The sequence below is a fragment of the Triturus cristatus genome, chromosome 5_2 (genome assembly GCF_964204655.1).
Source record: "Triturus cristatus chromosome 5_2, aTriCri1.1, whole genome shotgun sequence".
Classification (NCBI taxonomy): Eukaryota; Metazoa; Chordata; class Amphibia; order Caudata; family Salamandridae; genus Triturus; species Triturus cristatus.
Window position 1 is genome coordinate 520,948,621 of NC_140588.1, and position 20,798 is coordinate 520,969,418.

The 20,798-nt window shown below is 40.2% G+C and overlaps 1 protein-coding gene across 6 annotated transcripts in view; it reads right to left on the reverse strand.

The window, feature by feature from the left end:
• Nucleotides 1-20,798, reverse strand: part of ARPP21 (cAMP regulated phosphoprotein 21) — a 345,287-nt gene that overhangs the window by 209,613 nt on the left and 114,876 nt on the right. For 5 of the 6 annotated variants that reach the window (XM_085607564.1, XM_085607567.1, XM_085607562.1 and 2 more), the window contains exon 10: nucleotides 7,269-7,377. The exons of the other annotated variant lie outside the window; for it this stretch is intronic. In XM_085607564.1, coding sequence (XP_085463690.1) covers nucleotides 7,269-7,377 — 109 coding nt within the window. The remainder of the gene's footprint in view (nucleotides 1-7,268; nucleotides 7,378-20,798) is intronic. 6 annotated transcript variants of the gene reach the window in all.

A 20,798-nucleotide genomic window follows, 5' to 3' on the forward strand; every position in this document is an offset into this window, starting at 1 on the left:
TGTATAAATGAAAAGAAACACATGATGGTGATGGGTAGAGACATCAGGGAGTTACATTCACAATCTGACACAATGCCAAGTAAATACAATGCAATGTCCTAACTTTCATAAATAGTTAAATATATACAGTTAAATTGCTGTGTCCCAGTAAAAGTTTAGTGTATTTCTGTTGACTGAGTGCTTTTAAAATTCTTAGGTAGAAGTGGAATCAGTAATGCATGAAAAGTGTATGCTCCTATTTTTGTCTCTTTGGTGCCCTCAAAAATAGCACCCACCTTAGTATCCTTCAACGTGTGCTAATATTCTGTTATTGTTTCAAGATATACTTAAGTATACTATGTCCATGACTAATCTCGCTGGAATATGTTAGATGCCCCAGAATAGGTGCTAAAAAATTAAATTCGACATTGACCTTGTTGTAAAGTTGGTCAATCTCATAGGATCATAAAGGCGAGCCAGCAAAAGCTATGTTAGAAGAATAGTATTATGAAAGCAATAACTTTGACCAGATGACTTTGCTGTCAAAATATGACACAGAACTGCAGGCACTATTTCCATGGTGCAGAGTCTTCCACCTTCATTTTGGTGCCATAGATGATTGAAAGATGATAAATAATTATTATTATTTATTTAAGTGCTGAGGCCCATGTTTTTTGCTCAGAAGTCAGAGACTGGCGCTATTGAAAATTGGGGTGCCAAATACCAAGGCTGCATACTCTTGATTCTACCTCATGCCTCTTTAATCCATCACTACACAATCTCTGCTTCTTTATCTCACTCCTTCGGGTTCTTTTTCATTCCTGCTTGCTGTCTTTTTCACTGTCTTTCCCCATTTTTGTTTATCTTTTGCTCTGGATCAAAGTTTGGTGAGGAAAAATAAGTGCTGGTCCACAAAAATGAGTGTTGGTGGTCTCCAATTGAAACCCACCTCAAATTAAGCACTGGAGAGGTGAGGTGCAAACCAAGCACTGAGAGTCTTCCTGAAACCAGAGCTTCTGCATAGTTAATGGGCAAAGATTGTGGGATGTTGAGGGATGATGAAGGGATGCCACATTACCTACAGCCCACAACAGGATACGCAAAAGTGATTTTAAAAGTGGAATAGGTAAAGGAAAAGATGCCTAACCTTGACTCCGGTCAACTGTGATAAAACAAGATTTTATAACCATGAACTTAAAAAAACAAATCACATTTAGATTCTCTATTGCCCAGAGACAGACCCATTTTTTGTAACATCTCCACTTCTGGTTATTTGTTGCATGCACATTTGTAAGATCCAGCGCATCCCTAGTTGTCAGAGAGATGTAGTGGAAGGAATAGCCCCCTGGCACACCTCACATGCCCCCCCCCCACTTATATGAAATACATGAAGAGTGGACTGCCGATTTAAATTCTCAGCCCAAAGTGAGTGGCGGAATGTATGGGTTAGTTGAGGCCAGTAATTGTCAATGCTGCTTCCCTACGTTATGTGGGCAGGTGGTGGAAGCCTACTAACATCAGTATGCTTCCTTGCCCATGGCCATGCGCATAAGGGAGGTAACGCATAACAGAACTTCCTAGCCGCTTTCTTACACATGGGTGCCCAGGTGACAATAGCAGTTTGCAACATCTGCAGACTCTACCCAGCTCTCGTCCTGGCTGCAGATTGCGAGTGAGTATTTCGATCTGCAACTACATAATGTACTAAGGCAAGGAAAATGCATTATGCCTCTTGTAAATGTGAGTTCATATATGCGTGAATATGTCCATTTTGGGCGCTTAGATATTCTAATAATCACGAATTGGACATCCCGAATCTAGGTACTGTTTTTAAAACATCGATTTTGTTGGCCTTGTCCACGTCAGACAGAAAACCCAAGCATTTGCAGGTACTGACAGCGGATAAAGTTTAGGAAATAACATATGCTCAGATGCAAGCTGTGTAATTTCAGTGTGGCACGCAGTTGTCAATCTCAGTCTGTTCAAACACTTACAGATGTACCTTAGAAGCCAGGTGTACATTTATGTTAAGGGAAAGATGTCGATTGTCAAAGGTGAGGAAAAGTTTCATGCTCATGTATACATCCGCCTTGTGCTCAGATGCCATGCACAGATGGGAATTCAGCTCATGTAGGCGATTGGCAAACCTGGCACAATTTTTGCAGAATGTCTGCATTGCTTCTTCGCGCGCACTGCATGTGTCATTCCACCATCTGGGCACCAGCAATGACTCAGAGCTCGTGCTCACACCGAGCACTGGTGCATATTTATGAGCTGGGAGAAAAAAGCGGGCGGGACACTGCAGTATGCTGACCTTTTGATTCTAATGTTCTTCATGATCACAAAACGCTGAAATATGCTCCCTTTATAACTGCATTTATTCTACAGGCTGTGGATGTGGGATATAGGAACAGATCACGTGGTCATAGGCCTCTTATCAAAAGTGTCATAACCAGCCGCGGTCGGTAGTAGGAGTAACTGCAGTGTGGTGACGTGGGGAGGGGGAGGGGCAGGGTGGGGGGTAGTAAACTATGGATTACGGAGATTTATAGGTAAATTAACATATAAATTAATAAAACGAATTTGCGTGCACTGCATCGCATTTGGGGATGCAGTGCACGCAACGAAATTCTTTTTATTAATTTATATGTTAACTTACCTGTAAATCTCTGTAATCCATAGTTTACTACCCCCCACCCTGTCCCTCACCCTCCCCACGTCACCGCCCTGTAGTTACTCCTACTACCGACCGCGGATGGTCATAACACTGATCACCAACTAAAGGACGCCTACTTCAAAGAGTAAAAGAATATAAGTGACTTCAGAGAAAAAGACAGACACAACGCATGGAAGTTCACAGACATCCCCCCTTCCTGCACAGGGGGGGCAGCCTCGTGGATGAGAATTAAAATGAGTGCACCAGTAGCACGCACCAAGATTCAAAGCCTTCCATCCTCACGTCACAGGGTAGAGCCCTGGATGGGTGTGTCTTAGCCTACTGTGCCTGTTTATGTGACCACTGGTCCTGCACCCTCTTGGGCTATGGTGAGCTGAATTCAGCGATGAACATGGCATGTGCTTAGGTAGCAAATGAATACTCCGAGCCACGGAAAACCACTTATCCCTAGGCAGCTATTTTCCTGTTTCCCTTCTCCCAGGGATAAGTAAGATACTAGAAAAACAATCCAACCTGACTCTGAATTTCTAGAAAAATATAAATTATTTCAACCTACCCAGACTGGATTCCGGCCTCTTCACTGCACGGAAACGGCCCTTCTGACAGTGGTCAAGGAATCTAAAAATCTTCTCAATCAAGGAGGATCAGCTGCCATCATATTACTCGACCTGAGCTCTGCATTTGGTACAGTACATTATGACATCCTCATATTAAGACTTGTCTGGAATTAGTGAATTCGAAACACTACACCACGAGAACAGGGGATAGGGTGGCATTCCTCTTATAAATCCTCTTCATTTTTAGGAGTCATTAAAGAAAATTATATTTGGAACCCGTATGTGGGCAGGCCTAGCAGTGATACAAGTTACTGCAGACAGGACAAGGTGGGGGCGAGAGTGCAATCTACTACCCCACCCCAAAACAGTCAGATCTGGCATCATCGGGGGAATGGTCATCGATAGCCCCCTACGCATGCAATCACGGATTCGGACCACGTTGGCAGTACGATATCTAGGATCAAAAAGGTAGGGCGATCTGCATGCTGTCGCTATTTAAGATAAGACGAGGATGGTGGGAGACTGAATGTTTATCTCAACAAGAGTTTAGCCTTAATTATGACGGCATCTGGAGGCAATATGGAAACTAAACATACTGATGGCATGATTGATTCATAGTAGGGCATGAAGCACGCCAACAAAGAGCCTTGCTGAGTCCTTGTTATAAGGGGCACTTGATCACCTACTGCTTTCATCACTATTGACAGACACAGCAAAAGCGTTGCTAAACCACGCAGGTTCTGTAGAAAATACTCAATCATGTACCTTGAGGGATGTTTGGCTTAATATTTATTCTATTCAGCAGTGTGTGACTACAGAGCGGTTTTCCCACTACCGTCACAGGTTCAGAGATTTAATTACGAAACTTGGGTAAGATACTCCAAGGGTAGCCTCACTATGAAGGCTTCTGTGTTTTCACCACTAGTGTGCTTATGGTTAACAAGTCCATACCTTCATGGGTGTTGGGTCCTTATTGTGTGTTTATTATGTTTTTATGGCAACACTCGGGGTTGGGACTACACAGGTGTGTTTCCTAAAAATGAGATTGGAACGATCTTTGTATATTTGTAGGGGTTTAGAAGGGATCACTCATGATTTTCATTTCTCTTGAGACATTAATGATGAATGTGTTACTGGGAAACAAGTAAGGTTGAGTCAACCACTTTGTACTAATTGATCACATTGTGATACAGACCAGTGTTACTAGGGATCTTTAGCCTGAATAAGGCCAGTGACCCAGAAGGGCAATTAAATGTGGCTGAAACATGTTGGTACATGCAGTGAGGGCTAAGGATTGGCAACTCCTCCTATATACCCTGCTTTTTGATTTTTGTTATCCTGCCAAGGGAGACCAATAGTAAAGGAATTTAGGTGGTACTTCCTTAGACAGTTTTAGCTCACTTTCTTCTGCACCAGTGATCCCTCAAGGGGGAAACTTTTCCTTCCTTAGCCTCACTTTTCCTTTTTCTTTACCTCTCAAAAAATAAAAATCATTGCTCCGTCCAGTGGTTTGGTCTCCACCTGGGTGTCATAAGTGGCCCTATGTTGAAGCATGACACTAATTAGTGGGTGAGGGCTGTATTTAAAAATCTGTTAATTTTTCTCTCTTTTACTGTTTTACAACTCTTTCTGTAGTTTTCCTAGGACAGAGGCAGACAAAACTGCATATAGTATGGTGTCCTCTGTTATGTTTTTTAGTCCTTCTCTTTTTGTGAGTTGAGGTGTACTTGTGAGGGGAGTTAGAGAAGGCTCACCCCCTTGTTTCTCTTTTTTTGTGAGTCTGGAGCAGAAAGAGACCTACTGCTTACTGTCCTTTCAGTCCTCTCTGTGCATGTGGTATACAAAAACAGTTGAGAAAATTTGTGCATCTTTCAATTCTTATTCTGCACTTATATATAACGCCTCATAGTAATTACGATTGTCTCTTCCCAAATCAATAAGCTGTGCCTTTTCTCGAGAACTTTATGAACTTTAAACATGCATGTCTGCTATGAACAAAATAGTGTCCTGCATTACTCTAAAGTGTTTTGAAAAAACATCAACTCGAAAACACAGCACATGCACTATGTGGAATACTTCTAATTTGAGAGTTTAGGTTTTGCCACATAGGTGGATAAGATTCTGTGGATGTATACGCTCAATGTGTAGATCAGTTTTTAAGATGAGTCATCTTGGATTTTAACCTCGCAGGTTAACTCAAAACCTGAAATCTTATTTCTGCTGGATCTAATGTGTACTAATGTCTCATCCTTGTGTAAGAGTCAATAAAGAAAAGAAATACCGAGGAATATTTTCTGCCAGACATAACCAAGTGTCTTGCCCACCTATCAGTCAATCCAACTAATTAATTAAAAAAGAGAAATCCAACATTTCTCATAGGTTTCCTTTTACAATGGAGTACACAGGCATTCAGACATCTACTCCAAACGCAAAAGGAAGTCTACAGTAGTAAATTCCAATATTTTTCTGGGCTTGAGCGCTTTTAGGCACGTCTAGGAATAAGATCCAATTTCCATCCCTCAAAAACGATGATGTGATCTTGCAAAACAGTGGGTCAATGTAGTTAATTAATTAATGTAAGAATGAGGGATCTTCACATTTACCTCCAAACCCATACCACAACTATTTAGCGGCACTTTTTATATTCTCCGTATTCAAAATATGTATTGGCAAATAATCTCTTGTGTGTGCTTAGGGTTGCCTTGTTGGTGAGTCTAGTCATATTTGTAACGCACTATCATGGAGCAACAGAGGGAACCAGTAAACAGAAAGCTATGCTTGTTGTGCAGATCACTAAATCGTACATTGGCAATACATTGAAAGACCACTATTAAAGTTGAGCGCCTGGAATGCTGAAAGATTGCAAAATTGATTCAGAGAACGTAATTTCCCAAGTTTGGTAGATTCACCCATTTCTGGTCATATATTCCATTCAAAAGTGATACTTTGCCAAGAGGTGTTGATGAGCACTGTACTCATATAGCAACGGTGAGCTACTTTTCTCTGTTTTGTTTTTCAGTAGATTGCTGTTTTGCAGCAGCAAACATTGAAGTTTGCATACACCTATGCCGACATAACTCAGAAGGGATGAGGCAGAAAGACCACCAGACTCAAGAGGGGTGGCCCCATTCCTGTATTTGTTAAGGTTTCCAAAATATGACCATCACTTGCCACAAGTACAATACAGCATTGAGATCAGTACAAAGAGATACAGGAAGAGAGCGCATCCAACCAATATGGACAATGGCACAAATTAGCACCACTTGGGCAGCTTATCTATCCTGGACCAAGCTATTAAGCTCTGTCTGCATCAGTATCTGCAGACGTTTACTTTAGCCTAAGTGTCATGAGGTGTGATCTTTCTTCGTTGTCAAGCACATAGCAAAATATTGTAAAATAACTAAACAACACTTGCCTATCCCAAAAGCCCAACGCAATAACTAACACACGAATAAGTAACAAGGACCACAACAAGGACGAACAGTCCGGTACGTACAAAGCAATTTCTGAAAGCGGTGTTCACTAATAAAACAAGAAATAAAAAGGACTGCAGCACAATAGTTTTGTTCATTTCGGGATGTAACTGCTTCTAACCTGCTTCAGAATGAAATTTGAGTAAATCATATATTTACCTACGCTGACTAGCATTTTTTCGGCATCAGTAGATAAGTGCTATGGGTGCAGACTGAAGGATAGGTTGCTAGTGAGGCTTATCCCCATTTTGTGTAAATGTTGCATACAAACACCCACACATGTACACAAGCACTTACACGCACTTGGGAGCAGCAAATGACAAAGCATAAACAGCAGCTTTGGAGGCCAAGAACTCACTCCTCTCCAGCATGCAGGAAGAAGGGCAGCACTGCAAAGCATCAGACATGCAGCCTACACACTGCCATTTCCAAAGCAGCCACAAAAGCTGGGCACAGACCCGTGGACGCCAAAAAGGTAGGGTAGGCGAGACAGAGAAAAAACGGAGGATGGGAAACAGAAACACCAGCCAGCCCACCTGCAAAACAGACCACATGGCAGCATCTCCGGAATTCAGAACCAACCTGATTGTCTTCTGTATCAAGACTAGAGTTATCTCGCTTCAAGATAAACCGCTTCTGGGATTCTTCACCTTTTTCATCTTTTAAATGTTCACAAAACCTTTGCTCTGGTCTGCCAGCAGAGTAAAACATATCAATAAAAACTCTTTTTGTGTTTTTCTAATTTCTAGCGTTCTCTTTTTATGTTTTCCAATAAAGTAATTAGTGTAAAGGCTGTTGATTGTGAAATGATAATGAGCAGTTTCAGGTTGCTTTGAACATCTTATGTAGTAAAGTAGACTTTAGAAATGTACATTCGAGTGTCAATTATACTATCGGCATTTCGTATGCATTCTATTTATTGGTTTTCAATCTATCATTGCATTTTTTTAATGCCACAATAACAATTAAGCAAATAACATGCAGCAAAATAATCTAGAAATACATATGTAAAGCAGCAGATATTTTCGGAAGCCAAAAATATGCATTGCCAAAAAAACAAATGTCCAGATCAATTGGGACCAGTCCACAGACCAGCAACCCTTGAAATGTTTTCCTATTCTCACTGCCCTACCCCAAAGCTATTTGAGCCCCACGAGTAGCATCGTGTACGAGCGCAAATTCAAGTATGTGATTCACAAAATATTAAATTGCTCTTATAAATGGGTTTACTCAAATTAAAGCTACCCAAGTATGGTATAATTGTAAACGTGAGTACCCTTTCTCATAGGGATGCGTTGACCTACAAAAGGAGTGGCAGGAGTAAATCAGTTTTCGGAGTAATGAAAAGCAAGGGACAACCTGAAAGTTGGTGAGGGGTGCAAGAGAAGGGATTTTTCCTTAGAAAGGTTTTTTGTGGTGAATCAAAAAAATATCAGTCGTAACTCTACACATTCTACGACCCTGCATGCATAACTATTTACGGAAATGAGTACCCCTAAGTGGATGTGACAAGAAGTATGTATGGAAAGCTATGTGTAAATTCATAAATAGTCAGAAATTTGCTCTTGATATAAGAGTAACTCTATGGGGCCATACTGCCGACTCCCTGTGTGAGTCGGGCTCCAGGGGAATGTCTTGTTGCATTTACACACTCTAGCGAACATGTTTTATTGTTAGCAATGCTAGGTTGTATCTCGAAATGTCTGTGGCACATTGTAAAAGCTGCTCATCTGCCAAGACCATAGCTAAAAACGGTGAAGAGAAATTCTGATGTATTGTGTCCAACTTTACCTTTAGGGGACTCCAAGAACATTCAGCTACATATCTACTTGCTGGCATTTTAAATCAAACATATAATTTAGTATGTCTTTAAATAAAAGAATGCAATATTTTATACGGTAAACTAAACACATTTTAAATCTTTTGGTCACAGTGGCTAGTCGCAGAAAGCATAAGCATTATTTTCCAGAGATTATTAAAGGGTTAAATACACCAGAGGTTTCAGATAGTGGAAGGATGATGATTACACAGAAGACTTAAACCAATAGAGACATGGTGCCATTTTTTGTGACTGTGCGGGTGCTCTGGGTGTGCAGAGCATACCCAAGGGTCCTGCATTGCTTCTCCAAAAATTGGACACTGTAAAATAAATTCTCAATGAAAGAATTTCAGTTTGTGCTGGAGACTGTTCAGTACTTCATCCTAGAATGGAGCCCTCAAGCTCACATAATATAAGGAGAACTTACAAAATTGTATCCTTTCTTGAGAGTTTTTTTCACGGCCCAATAGACTCTCACGACATGGAGTGCTCTCACGCGATTGCGTGCAATCACAAACTGCACTAACTTTTGCGACTTCTTTCACAGCATGGCCGCTGTTATTTTGTTAGTATCAGTGCAGAAGTAGCTTTTGTTTGAAGGCGAACCAGTCTCTTCTACCCACACAGCCTGAGTGCCCCTTCCCAGATCATGACCTAGAGCAAGAAGTTGATGGACTGCCATGGTGGTGATGCATAATTAGCATATTCTTAGCAAGTGTAATTTTACAAAGCAAATGCATTTCCTCATTGGCATGTGACCACACTCTCATTCAAATACGAGGAATTCCACATATGCCCATACTTCGTAATGATCTATTAGTTGGCCCAGATGCAATGCTGAATATACGGTCAGTTTTCCAAGTTCCAGGTTTGCAACTCCAAAACTTAAAAACATATTTCTAGTCACAGAGAAATGCAATTCAGTCATTGCCTTTCATTTGGGTTCACATGAGCTGATCCAGAAACTGTTTGCATGTTAGAATATACAAATATTATCCCACTGGTATAGATTTTCTATTAATAACTCCAAATAGGTAATAGTTTTGTAAACAATATTTAGGACTCAATACATGCAACAGAAGCTAGTGCAACTATGACCCTTGAGAAAAAGTACTTTCGCTTACACACATGGTTATTGAGAAAGAAAATATGAGAAGTTATGTAAACAATATTTTAGAGACAAATGTCACATTTAATTGCCAGCTACTTTTCATGTGTGAACAAAAGACCAAATGGCTTCCATTTTTACTACATCAATCTAATTAAGTCATATGGTAAGAATGCAAACCCTTTTATGAACACTTTTTAAACTTAAATATATTCATGATATTACAAAGCAATTATGCTTTTACGGTGATGTGGGGCTTTTTACACAAAAGAGTGTTTAAAACCAAAAAGTGACAGTGGTTGCTAAGAAAAATAGAAATTATAATCTCTCCTTCTATTGTCATTACTACATAGAAATTGGCTCACTGAAACAAAAATCCCTCCAGTATATTGATAGAAATTGTATAATGGTCTAGATTGGAACAAATAACTCCTAGCATGTTTTTCAGATGGTTTGTTTCAAGTTCCCTCATCACCCATAATTTGGGGAGTTCTCCAGGGCTTTATACATTCATTTAGATTTTGTATTCTATGCATGGAAAGTTGGTGAATAATCAGTGGCAAACAATGCATTCAATGGCAATATATTAATCTACCTCAAAGCGTTGTTGGCCGATGGAATACACATAAATGACAGCACGAGTTCAGCCACATGGCCCCAAGCCCAACAAACTGACTTTGGTGACTCAACCTGCAAGCACATATCCAATCTAAAGCATTCTACATCATATCAAAAGCCATAACAATTAAGAGATCCTCCAACTAATCTGTAAGGTTTACAATCATTAGCAGGAACTGTACAACCTAAAGCCAGGCCAAAAGCAGAATGGAAATAAGGATTGAAGATAAGCACACGCATGCTCACTCAACCTGATTACTCCCATCCCTCATGCCTTTCGTGCCCCAAAGAGATTACACCACCTACTACATATAAACACCCTCTGAATTGCATCCCTCTCCTTAAACACTCTCTGAATTGTAAACATCTATATAACTATTCAGCTCTTCTTGGTTCTCTTTTCCAATGTTTCACACCCTGGATAATAGGAAGCAGCAGATTTTTAGTATGAATGTATGCTCCGTACAATAGTTGCCCATATTGAATACACAAGTGTACACACAGTTTTGTCTTCTTGCTCCGTTAATGGCCACCGAGAAGAGGGAATGCCACACCCTTTACCGGTCCCTGTGATGTATATTAAAATAAAGGGCTTTCCTGACAATGTGGAAAATAATTCAAATTGGATTTTCTCTAAAGATTTCTTAGAAATTAAAATTGAGTTCACATTTTGAGACAAGAAACAGTGTCCAAAGTAAGAGTATCAATAAAAAGACAGTGAACAGATGGGACACAGTTGGAGAGAACCCAACAAGTTCCAATGGATTTACTTTATTTTGAATTGGGTGGTCTTTTTGTGGAGTTCCATTTTATTTAGCATATTGCCTAGTGATACTGTCTATAAGGCTACTATTATTCTTCCTAATCTGTTCCATCTACCTGTGAGCTTCTGGATAAATGTAAATTGACAATTATAGCCAATTAAGTTAAATATGATAATGGGTCCTGTTATCTGCACAGCTTTTGATGTCTCAGATTGCAAAAAGATAGTGCTATTAGTATAGATAAATGTGTATTCATATCTCAAAGAGACCTGCTTCTTCAGTGTGGCAAAGAGTGCTAAAATAGCACAGAATATTGTCACCATTAATTAACAGGATCTAAGGAGCTACTCATGCCCATTCCCACACTCTGAACCATCATGTCCCACAATAAAGTCAATAGAGTCAACAATATCCACCACTTCCTTGATTGTCTTCTCTGAAACACTAAACCAAGCCTCCAAACATAAAGCAATAGACATGAAAATAATGTCCTCAAAGTTCGAATGCAGAAATATACTTTTAATGGGAGTTCTATGATATGTTTCTCAAGACCAAAATACATCCAAATGTGGTAGCCAGAGAATTGGTGGGGTATGAAAGTTCTCGAACAATAGTGCCATTCAGTGTTGATTGGGCAAGCTGACTGCCCAAGCTAGGGTACAGTACAAAGAAGGTAAAAAATAAAGTAAAGTGGAAGAAATTCATCTAGTGGTTACATCTCATGTTGTCTTTGGACTTCATAAAAGGCATGACACTACAGAAATTATGTCAGACTTTGAAAGTTGTAAAGACACAAAAACCAAGTTCTGTTAAGGATGGTTACACTACAAGATGTGACTCTTTATGTAGATGATAGCATTCATGCATCCCTAAGAAAACCTGCGAATGATAGTTAGCCATAATTGTTCCGGAGAAAGAAAGCATGGACCAGTTTTCAGTAGTCAACAAAAGAGACTAGAAATTCATACATGTTCAAGAGGATTTTTGATTTCAGTTCGGTGACACATACAACATTGGGATTCTCTGTGGGCACAATATGATAAAGGCAGAAAAAAAATGTGGATGAAGTGCATTTGGATAAGAATTGTACCCTGTGAAAGCTTCATATGACCTGACATAGTCCTCAGTCAAACACAACTTGAGAGGCATTCATTCACTAAGAAACTGCTCGCCCAGCAGATGTGGCTTTATTGCAACAGAGTGTAGCCAATATACTTTGGATGGCTAATCTGAATGGTAATTATATTGTATCAATTTATTTGAAGCAGTATGTAAATTGGACCAAGTTTTGAAAAAAAGACAGGTGGGCAATCATATGCTGAGCCAATGTACAGCCTGATCAAAACACCTGAGGTGGCTCCATAGTTTACATTTAAGGGCCCCCACAAATCGGTGATTTATTTAAGAAGGTTTATATACTTTGAGTTCCAAGAGTCCACTCTACCTGAGACAAGTGTACAGAGAGATTGCATAGCTCCTATATACCTAGTCAATGGATGATACTTGTGCATGCCTTTGCTAAAATGGTCAGATTTTGAAACTCCGATAATTTGTGTTTCTCAGAAGACAAAAGGCCAGTCAACATTGTTACATGGCAAAAGTAAGTGACCAAGGCATGGTTTCCATTTGGTATCAATGTTATACTATTAAGTTGGAATCTAGCCAATAATTGATGTTGGACAGATAAGCTGGGGCAGACATACAGTTTGTTTAATTTGCATTCCTATGTCCATTTGAGGTGTTTTAGGAGTGGGGGTTATGACGTGTATTTGAACCTGCAGGAATAAAACATTGGGAAAGTATGCTTCAATGTACACCTAACACAAAGGATCAATGTTCTAACATCAAATATGTCTATAGATTCTAGAGTCTTTAGCATTAGAATGCTCATTTAGTAGGCTTGTGCAATATATGAATCTCAAATAAGATAGCAGCATAAAGCGGAAAGCACAGCCAAGAGAGCTGAAATTGTTAAAAATACGGAAATAGCAATGTAGGTACATGCACGCTCAAAATTTTGTCAGCCATGCAAACCTTTGTTTAAAAGCTATGTAATACATAAATTGATTGCAATTAGCAAAATCTTTATAATGCATAATTGAATCTGCTTGATGGACTTACAAATACAATTAAAGTAACTGTGTAGAGTGGCAATGATTAAAGATGAAACTAGGCAATGAGCTGAATGATAAGCTATTTCTTTATGACACTGCATACGCCAACATTAATTTACTGAATATTGCCACTTCAATTCTGCTGTAATTAGACTTGTCTCTTTATTAACGAACATGACACTGTTCAGTATCTCTCTAGCAATGGATCATCTTTCTCAGACACATTCACAAATCACAACTTTGCCAATACAGACAAGTGTAGACAGCCACACAGTAACATCGCAAATGTGCAGTACCAAGAACCTTCAAGTACATTACTAATGTTTCTACGCACATAAATTACCACAGGCATTTTTTCTAATTATTATGTTGTTGAAAAATATTATACTGTTGAGCATCATGCAGGCCTATGCAAGTCCTGAATCTAGCTTCAAACATTTCCCAGTAATCTTTCAAAATAGGGAGTCTTTTAGCTCTACCACTGGTCCAAGGGCATCCAGTCTGCTTAATGTTTCTGAATCTTGCCCAAAAATACTATGTATTATATTATAGCTTCCTTTGAAATTGCTCCTACTGTGAAGATCATCCACTCGGGGGTCAATCTGACAATTACCCGCGCACCTGCACCAAAGGACTCCTATGATCAGCAAAGGACTAATACCTATCTTCAACACCTTTATTTAGTCTGCACATTTCCAGTCACCTGGAAATATGCCACTGTCACACCCCCACTAAAGAAACCATTGGCTGACACAGCAATGTCTTCCAATTATAGACTCATCTCCCTCCTACCATTCCCAGAGTCTTAGAGAAACCTATCAAACGATTCTTTAATGACCACCACAGCAACCACCAGCTCAATGCCATGCAGTCCACATCCATGCCTAACCACTGTACAGAATCAGCACTCTTCGCTGACACAGACAATATCCACATGATCCTTGAGAGAGGAGACACCACAGCCCTCATTCTCTTTAATCTCTCCGCAGCATTGACATGGTCTCACACCCCATCCTCCTCAGCTACCTGCATGAGATTGTCATCCAAGCACACGCCCTCCATGGTATCTGTTCTTTCTTAATGTGTAGAACACAGGCTATCAGCCTGGCACTTTAGTCCTCAGAAACCTGCAAACTCATCTTCAGAGTACCTCAAGGTTCATCGCTCAGCGCCGCCCTCTTCAAACCATTCATGATTTCTCTATCCAACATCATCTGCCCACTACACATCAACAACCTCGCCTAAGCAGATAACACACACTCATGTTCTCCCTCTCGGACAAGACTCCCAATACAAGAAACAAGTTCACAGCCTGCCTGAACTTGAAAGCCACCTTTCTCAAGCTCAGCACAAGACAGAAGTAGTGATCTTCAACAAGAACACATCATCATGGGTCTCAAACTGGTGGCCAGATGAACTCAAGTCCAGACCCATGTTACTGACTGATGAAATGTTTTGCAAACAAAGCAAAGAGGCAGCACACCCATAGTCTCACAATTTCCTGTATTTCTCAAGGCCTTGTGGTCACTGCAAGCTCAGCACAGGTCATAAGACCTTCAGACATTCTGCAAGCTCTTATTAGGTGTTCCAAAAAGGAACTTAAATCGATTCTACACACCCATGCCAGGAACCTCGAAACAATTATCAACAGCAAACTGGACATAACTGCAAAAGTCAACACAGTCACTGCATTATGCTTTCAGACACCGAAGATGCAGAGGAAGATCTTTTAATGGCTCCCTAGCAACACTAGACAAACTGTCAATCTCACCTTACTCACCAGCATGTTAGACTACGGGAATACCATCAATGCCAGGATCACCAAGCAGCTCACTAAAAGGCTACAGACCATCCAGAACTCAGGAGTCAACCTCATCCTCAGCCTTGCAGACATAACTTACATCACACTACACCGCAGGGAGCTCTACTGGCTTCCGATACGCAAACACGCTGTAGCAAAATGGGAGATACCACACACGCTCATTTCAAACTCCTCACAGACACATTCAAGGCACTACACAACTTAGGCTCTACCTACCTGAACAGTCACATCTCCTTCCATGAACCACCCAAACACCTCCTCATACTCTCACACACCCCATGCATAAAAAGAACCATATCAGGAGGACAGGCATTCCCTTACATCCCTACTAAAGCAAGGGACCTGCCTGTCATTCGACATCAGAGCCTCCTCCTCCTCTATTCTTAATTTCGTAAGAAGCAGAAGACCTGGATTTCCAATAAACAACCTACCATAGGCTGGGCTAGGAACTCACATCTGTTCAGCGCCAGGATACCCTCGAGGATGATATTGTGCTTTACATATATACATAGCATAACATAAAATGACTGTATTCATTTATTAACCTGCATATTTCTCTCAAAGGATTATGGCATTGCTATGCTCTTCCGAGCGACTGACAATGCTGTGCAGGGACAGTTACTGTATACAGGAGAGATAGCATTGGAACCTTCTTCCCTGTCACCTACCTATCAGTTACCAGCACTAGAGAACAGCAGAACAGTCAATAAAGAATCCCATAGCAGAATCATTAAAGCCTATCACTTGACAGCAACAAGCTGTGTAGCTCAAGAGTTGTAAACAAAACTTCACAGCACGTCATTCCAAGAATGTAAGGTACATTAAAAATGTTACAAATGCTTGTTTGGTTATGCCTAGGACCTGCTGACCTCGGGTAGTGCTTGGTGCACAATTTTATTATTAACCTCATTTAGATCACATCTTCACCATTACAGTTATTGGATGTTTCCTTTTAACCAAATAAATATGATCACATCACTGACATCCTGATGAAGCTTCACTGGCTCCCCTTGCTGGCCCACACCAACTACAAAACAAATAGTAACATTTACAAAACCATTGCACAGAATGCCGGCTTTCAAGGTGGGTCCTTGACCATTTGCTACACATTTTGAAAAATATGTTCCTCACTTATCTTTTACCCCACAAGCGATTTTTAGCTGGTGAAATACTACATCTGTAAATCTAGGAAAAGAGGTATGGACATTTCTGATCCGTCATCGTGGATATGGAGGTCACTGGCTTCAGAAAATCTGAAACACGCTCCCCCTTTAGAACGAAACTGAAGACACGTAATTCTACTGACTAGCCTGGTCTTAAGTATACATCAATTCAACTCTCCTCTGAAGGAATACCCTAATCAATAGCAATAATTTCTCAACCTTATTGGGAACCTTATAAAAGTACATAACATAATATAGAAATGCATATGTAAGCATAACCTAGTAGTCAATTGAAATACAGGAATAATATTGGGGAGGAAACTAAATCAAAGGAAACTGGGATTGTCTTAATTCATTGTAGCACAGTTTGTGTAAATCAGCTGTGGATGCCTTGCCATGGAGCCATATTAAATTGGGAGCAGTGTAGATCTGTATCATGCTACCTTACCATTTTCATCATCTTATGTCAAAAACTGTCTATAGGAGTTTTAAGAAGGGAAACAATTGAGACTGACTACTCAGGTAGAGGAAGCCACCCAAATTCCTTCCAGTATTCATGGAAGTACATTCACATACACATTTGTAGATACAATGTCTTTCTAACACAAATAAATAGGTAAACAGTAGTCAATTCAATTCAATTTTTATTTGTTAAGGAACTCCTACGGACGTCCAAAAAAATACACCAATACAATAAAAAAAACATATTTTAAATACAATACAAAAATTTTTTCCGTTTTTTTCCTAAAATACAACAGTAGATTAAAAAGTGGGAAGAAGGATAAACATACTTTTTATACAGTGCAAACTTCTTCAATATCCAACAATTAGACGTTATAACCTAATAGATAGATTTAAAATTTTTCCTAATAAAGAGCCAGAAAAGTTTTAAAAAATTGGAATATCCTATGACAGACCATTTCATTTGGTGGGGATAAAACAAATGGTCGGGCCGCCTGAGCAGAATGAATATTAAATTTAATAAATGATGATCTTAAAAACATATGCCTTGCCCTTTGTAATTCCGGACACATAAATAATACGTGATTGAGATCCTGGATTTGTATATGACACAATTCTCAAATCCTCTCCTCTCTTGGGATTTTATCCCAAATGCCAGTAACATCTCTTAAGGGCAACAGGTTAATTCTCAAAAGAAGCATCAGTCTTCTAATCCCATGTGGATGATTCCAAGTTAAGTAAGATTGTGGCCTTTTACCCAAGGCACTCCCACAAACCAAATCATTGTGGGACTTAGATTTACTTAAAACTATATCTCTTGCCTTACTAAACGAGCTTGCAGACTTCTTTATGAGTAACTTCAGTGCAGACTTTGTCATAGGTGAATTACTATTTGAACTGAGTCCAAATATGTCATTTGTGTAAGCAAATTATCTAAAGAATGCTGATCCTTTAGCTTATCAAAGATTTCCATTCTTAAGGCGGCCCTAAGAGAGCATTCCCCCACTTCTGGACCACTGACAGAGATAAAATATAAGAAGAGACTAGTCCGTATTCCAAGCGTAGAACATGTGGGGCAGCCAGAGAATTTAGATTACAAATTTGGCGGAAGAACCGGCCTTTAGCCTTATCAAAGGCGAGCCAGTGGTGCTTATCCAATACTTCTGCAGCATAAGTTAATGAGGGAGGAATTTTAACCTTGAATACTGACAGGACATGACTAAAATGGCGTCTCCCACAGGTTTTATAAAATCTGTTTAGAGCTCCGGCCTGGGAGGCAGCCTTACCAACACACAGTTTAATATGCTCTGAATCTTGCCAATTTGTTGAAAAAACCTTTCCCAGGTACAAATATGAGTCAAACAATTCTAGTTCTTCATCCCCTAACAACCACTTAAACCTTTTCTTTATTCTATGACCTTTCTTGCGGAAGATAAAGATTTTGCTTTTTGAAATATACATTTTCAGAAAATGGTCCTCCGCATATTTAGTTAGGGCATCCAGTCGACGTTGCAAGCCAATAGGAGTTAAATCGAAAATTGCAACGTCGTCTGCATATAGTAGGTAACCGATGGACAATGTCCTAATTCTAGGGGCATCCACCCTCACTGAATTTAACATGCCTGGGAGATCATATATTTAAAAGGAAAACAGAAGAGGGGCCAACAGGCAGCCTTGCTTAAGCCCATTATCAGTCTCAATGCTACAAGATAGACCCTGGGGCCTCCCATCATCACTTGACACCAGGTGTCTGTATGTAATTCTATCAAGAGGCCCAGGAGATGGTGTGGCATACCGAGATGGTGAAGCTTTCTCCACAGCGTTTGACGATCCACTTTATCAAACGCCGTGGAGAAATCAATGAAAGCCGTATAAACTGGCATGCTTCGTGAGAAAGCATATTTCTCTACGATGGTCTGGACAGCCGCGATGTTGTCCAGGGTTCCATGATTTTTTCTAAAGCCAGCCTGTTATGGTGGTAAGATGTTCTGGTCATTGGTCGATTGCTGCAGGTGACAAAGTATACTTTTTGTAAATAATTTGCCCAAAGCGTCCAATAACTCAATCTGTCTAAAACTAGTAGGTAGACTCTTCGGGCCCTTTTTGTACAAAGGAACTATAATACTCCCCTTCCAAGAGGAGGGGATATTAATCGTTGGAAAGCTAAAGTTAAACAATGGTGCCAAAAGAGCACCCCATGCCACTGGCTCCTTTTTAATTAACACGATCGGGATTCCATCCAGCCCTTGTGCGCTGGAGGATATAGCATTCCTTATGTAACCCACTACTTCATCCCTTATACCATATTCCAAAAAAGAAGATTCCTCTATGGCGGGCATCAAAAAAGGTACTGAACCATTATTTTTATATAATAGTGAAATATAGACCACCCACTCCCTTTCTGGAATCGGAGTAGGGAGAGCCCTCTATCTTGAAACGCAATATTCTGCAATCAGGTGCCAGCATTTTCTTTGAGTCTTTGGCTCTAGCGGCTTCCCTCAACCCAATCCATTTGGCATCAAACTCCCTTCCCTTTTCTCTGAATTTATAGCGACTTCTTGCTCGCTTAAGGCGACTGATTTCCTGTTGTTTGCCAATGGAGAATTGTAAATGTTGTTTTTGGACTAAACGGCTAATTTCTTGATTTGATACGTTCAGCAAGGGCAAACCCTGGTTTGCAATACGGGGGCCAGCTGAATCAGTACTTACATTTTTTATCGCCTTCATTTGGGCCTCGAAGAACTGTATAAAGTTTGCAAAAGCAAGGCCCTGCTGTTCTACGTGACTTTTCTTCACTATCACAACTACCTCGTGGTATTTTTTGGGGTCCAAAAGGAACGTTCATTAGCTTTATTAAAAACCACTGAGCCCTGGTCCAGGTTCCCTTGATTCAGTGCAGGTAGATTAAAGGCTATTGTCAAACCTATTATGCTGTGGTCACTCCATACTGACGGAGATACCACTAAGTTTTCACAGGCCCCAAACATTTGGTAGGAGACACCCACGTAGTCCAATAGGCTTTGTGTATAATGGGAGTTGAAAGTAAATTCTGCTATTTTATCAAGCGGTACCCTACCATTTAAAATGACCACGTCCATGCTTCTGGTACTATCAAGCAAGAGAAAACCCCGTTTGTCCGTTTTTATTTTATTTGGTAGTAGAGAATCTGGAATTTGCCAGATTTCCTCTTTATCTGGATTGGCATAAGTCTCCAGTGCAGAATTTGAGATTTTCGCATTCAAATCTCCCATTAATACAATGAAGTGGCATTCTTCCATGGTAGCTATCTCATGAATATATGAGAAGAGTGTACTCAACAAATGGTCGAAGTTTCTCCCTGGGGGGATATATAGATTTGCCACCAGGAAGAAGGTAAGACTGCCAGATTCTCCCAAACATAATACAGGCATTAGATCCAGCCCTCGTTTTAAAAAATGCTCGCAATTCTGCATGACCAAATTGGCCACAATCAGAGAGCTAAAGATGACTCTAGAATAAAAAAAGCTCCCATCCAAGTTAATCTTCACGAACGAGATATCCCTACTTTCTATCAACTTTAGTGCCTCAATTTCGGAAAAGAGCTTTAGAATGAATCCTCTGTTTACCGGACAGGATTCACCATCACATAGCCAAATAAAATCCACGATAGATGAAGAAACATTCTGCAACACATTATCTATCTTTACAGAGTCTCTTGGGGGGATCCATAGAGGTACTCTATCACCATGACTGACAGCTTGTGCCTCCTCATTAAACTGAGTCGTCAAGTGTGACACAGTAGTGGTGATTGGAATATCTGACTTTCTATTATATGATGATGTTATCCCTGTGAGAGTTCTATTAGATCCCGTTTGTGAGTTGTTCAGTACTTGCGACCCCACCTCTAAGTTATCATCCACATTAGCGCCCAGTGCACTAGACCATGTCTGATATATGGCAGCCCCACCTCCCTTTAGAATTCCCCTACAGAAGGGATCGCACAACTCACTAGTCTGGAGGGAATAGGATACCTGAGGAGGCTGCAACACTGGACTCAATGGAGTATCTTCCATTCCTGTAGCTGCCATTCTCCCGTCTGATGTTAAATGCACTATAAACAGGTCTCTGGGGGCACCTTCCTCAACTGGCAGTTTGAGACTTCCCTCCTCCATTGTAATCTGAGGATCACTCTGGCTATCAGGGATCTGTGGGAAATATAATTTTGCCATTTTCCGTTTAGGGAATTGTCTTGTCTTTTTATGT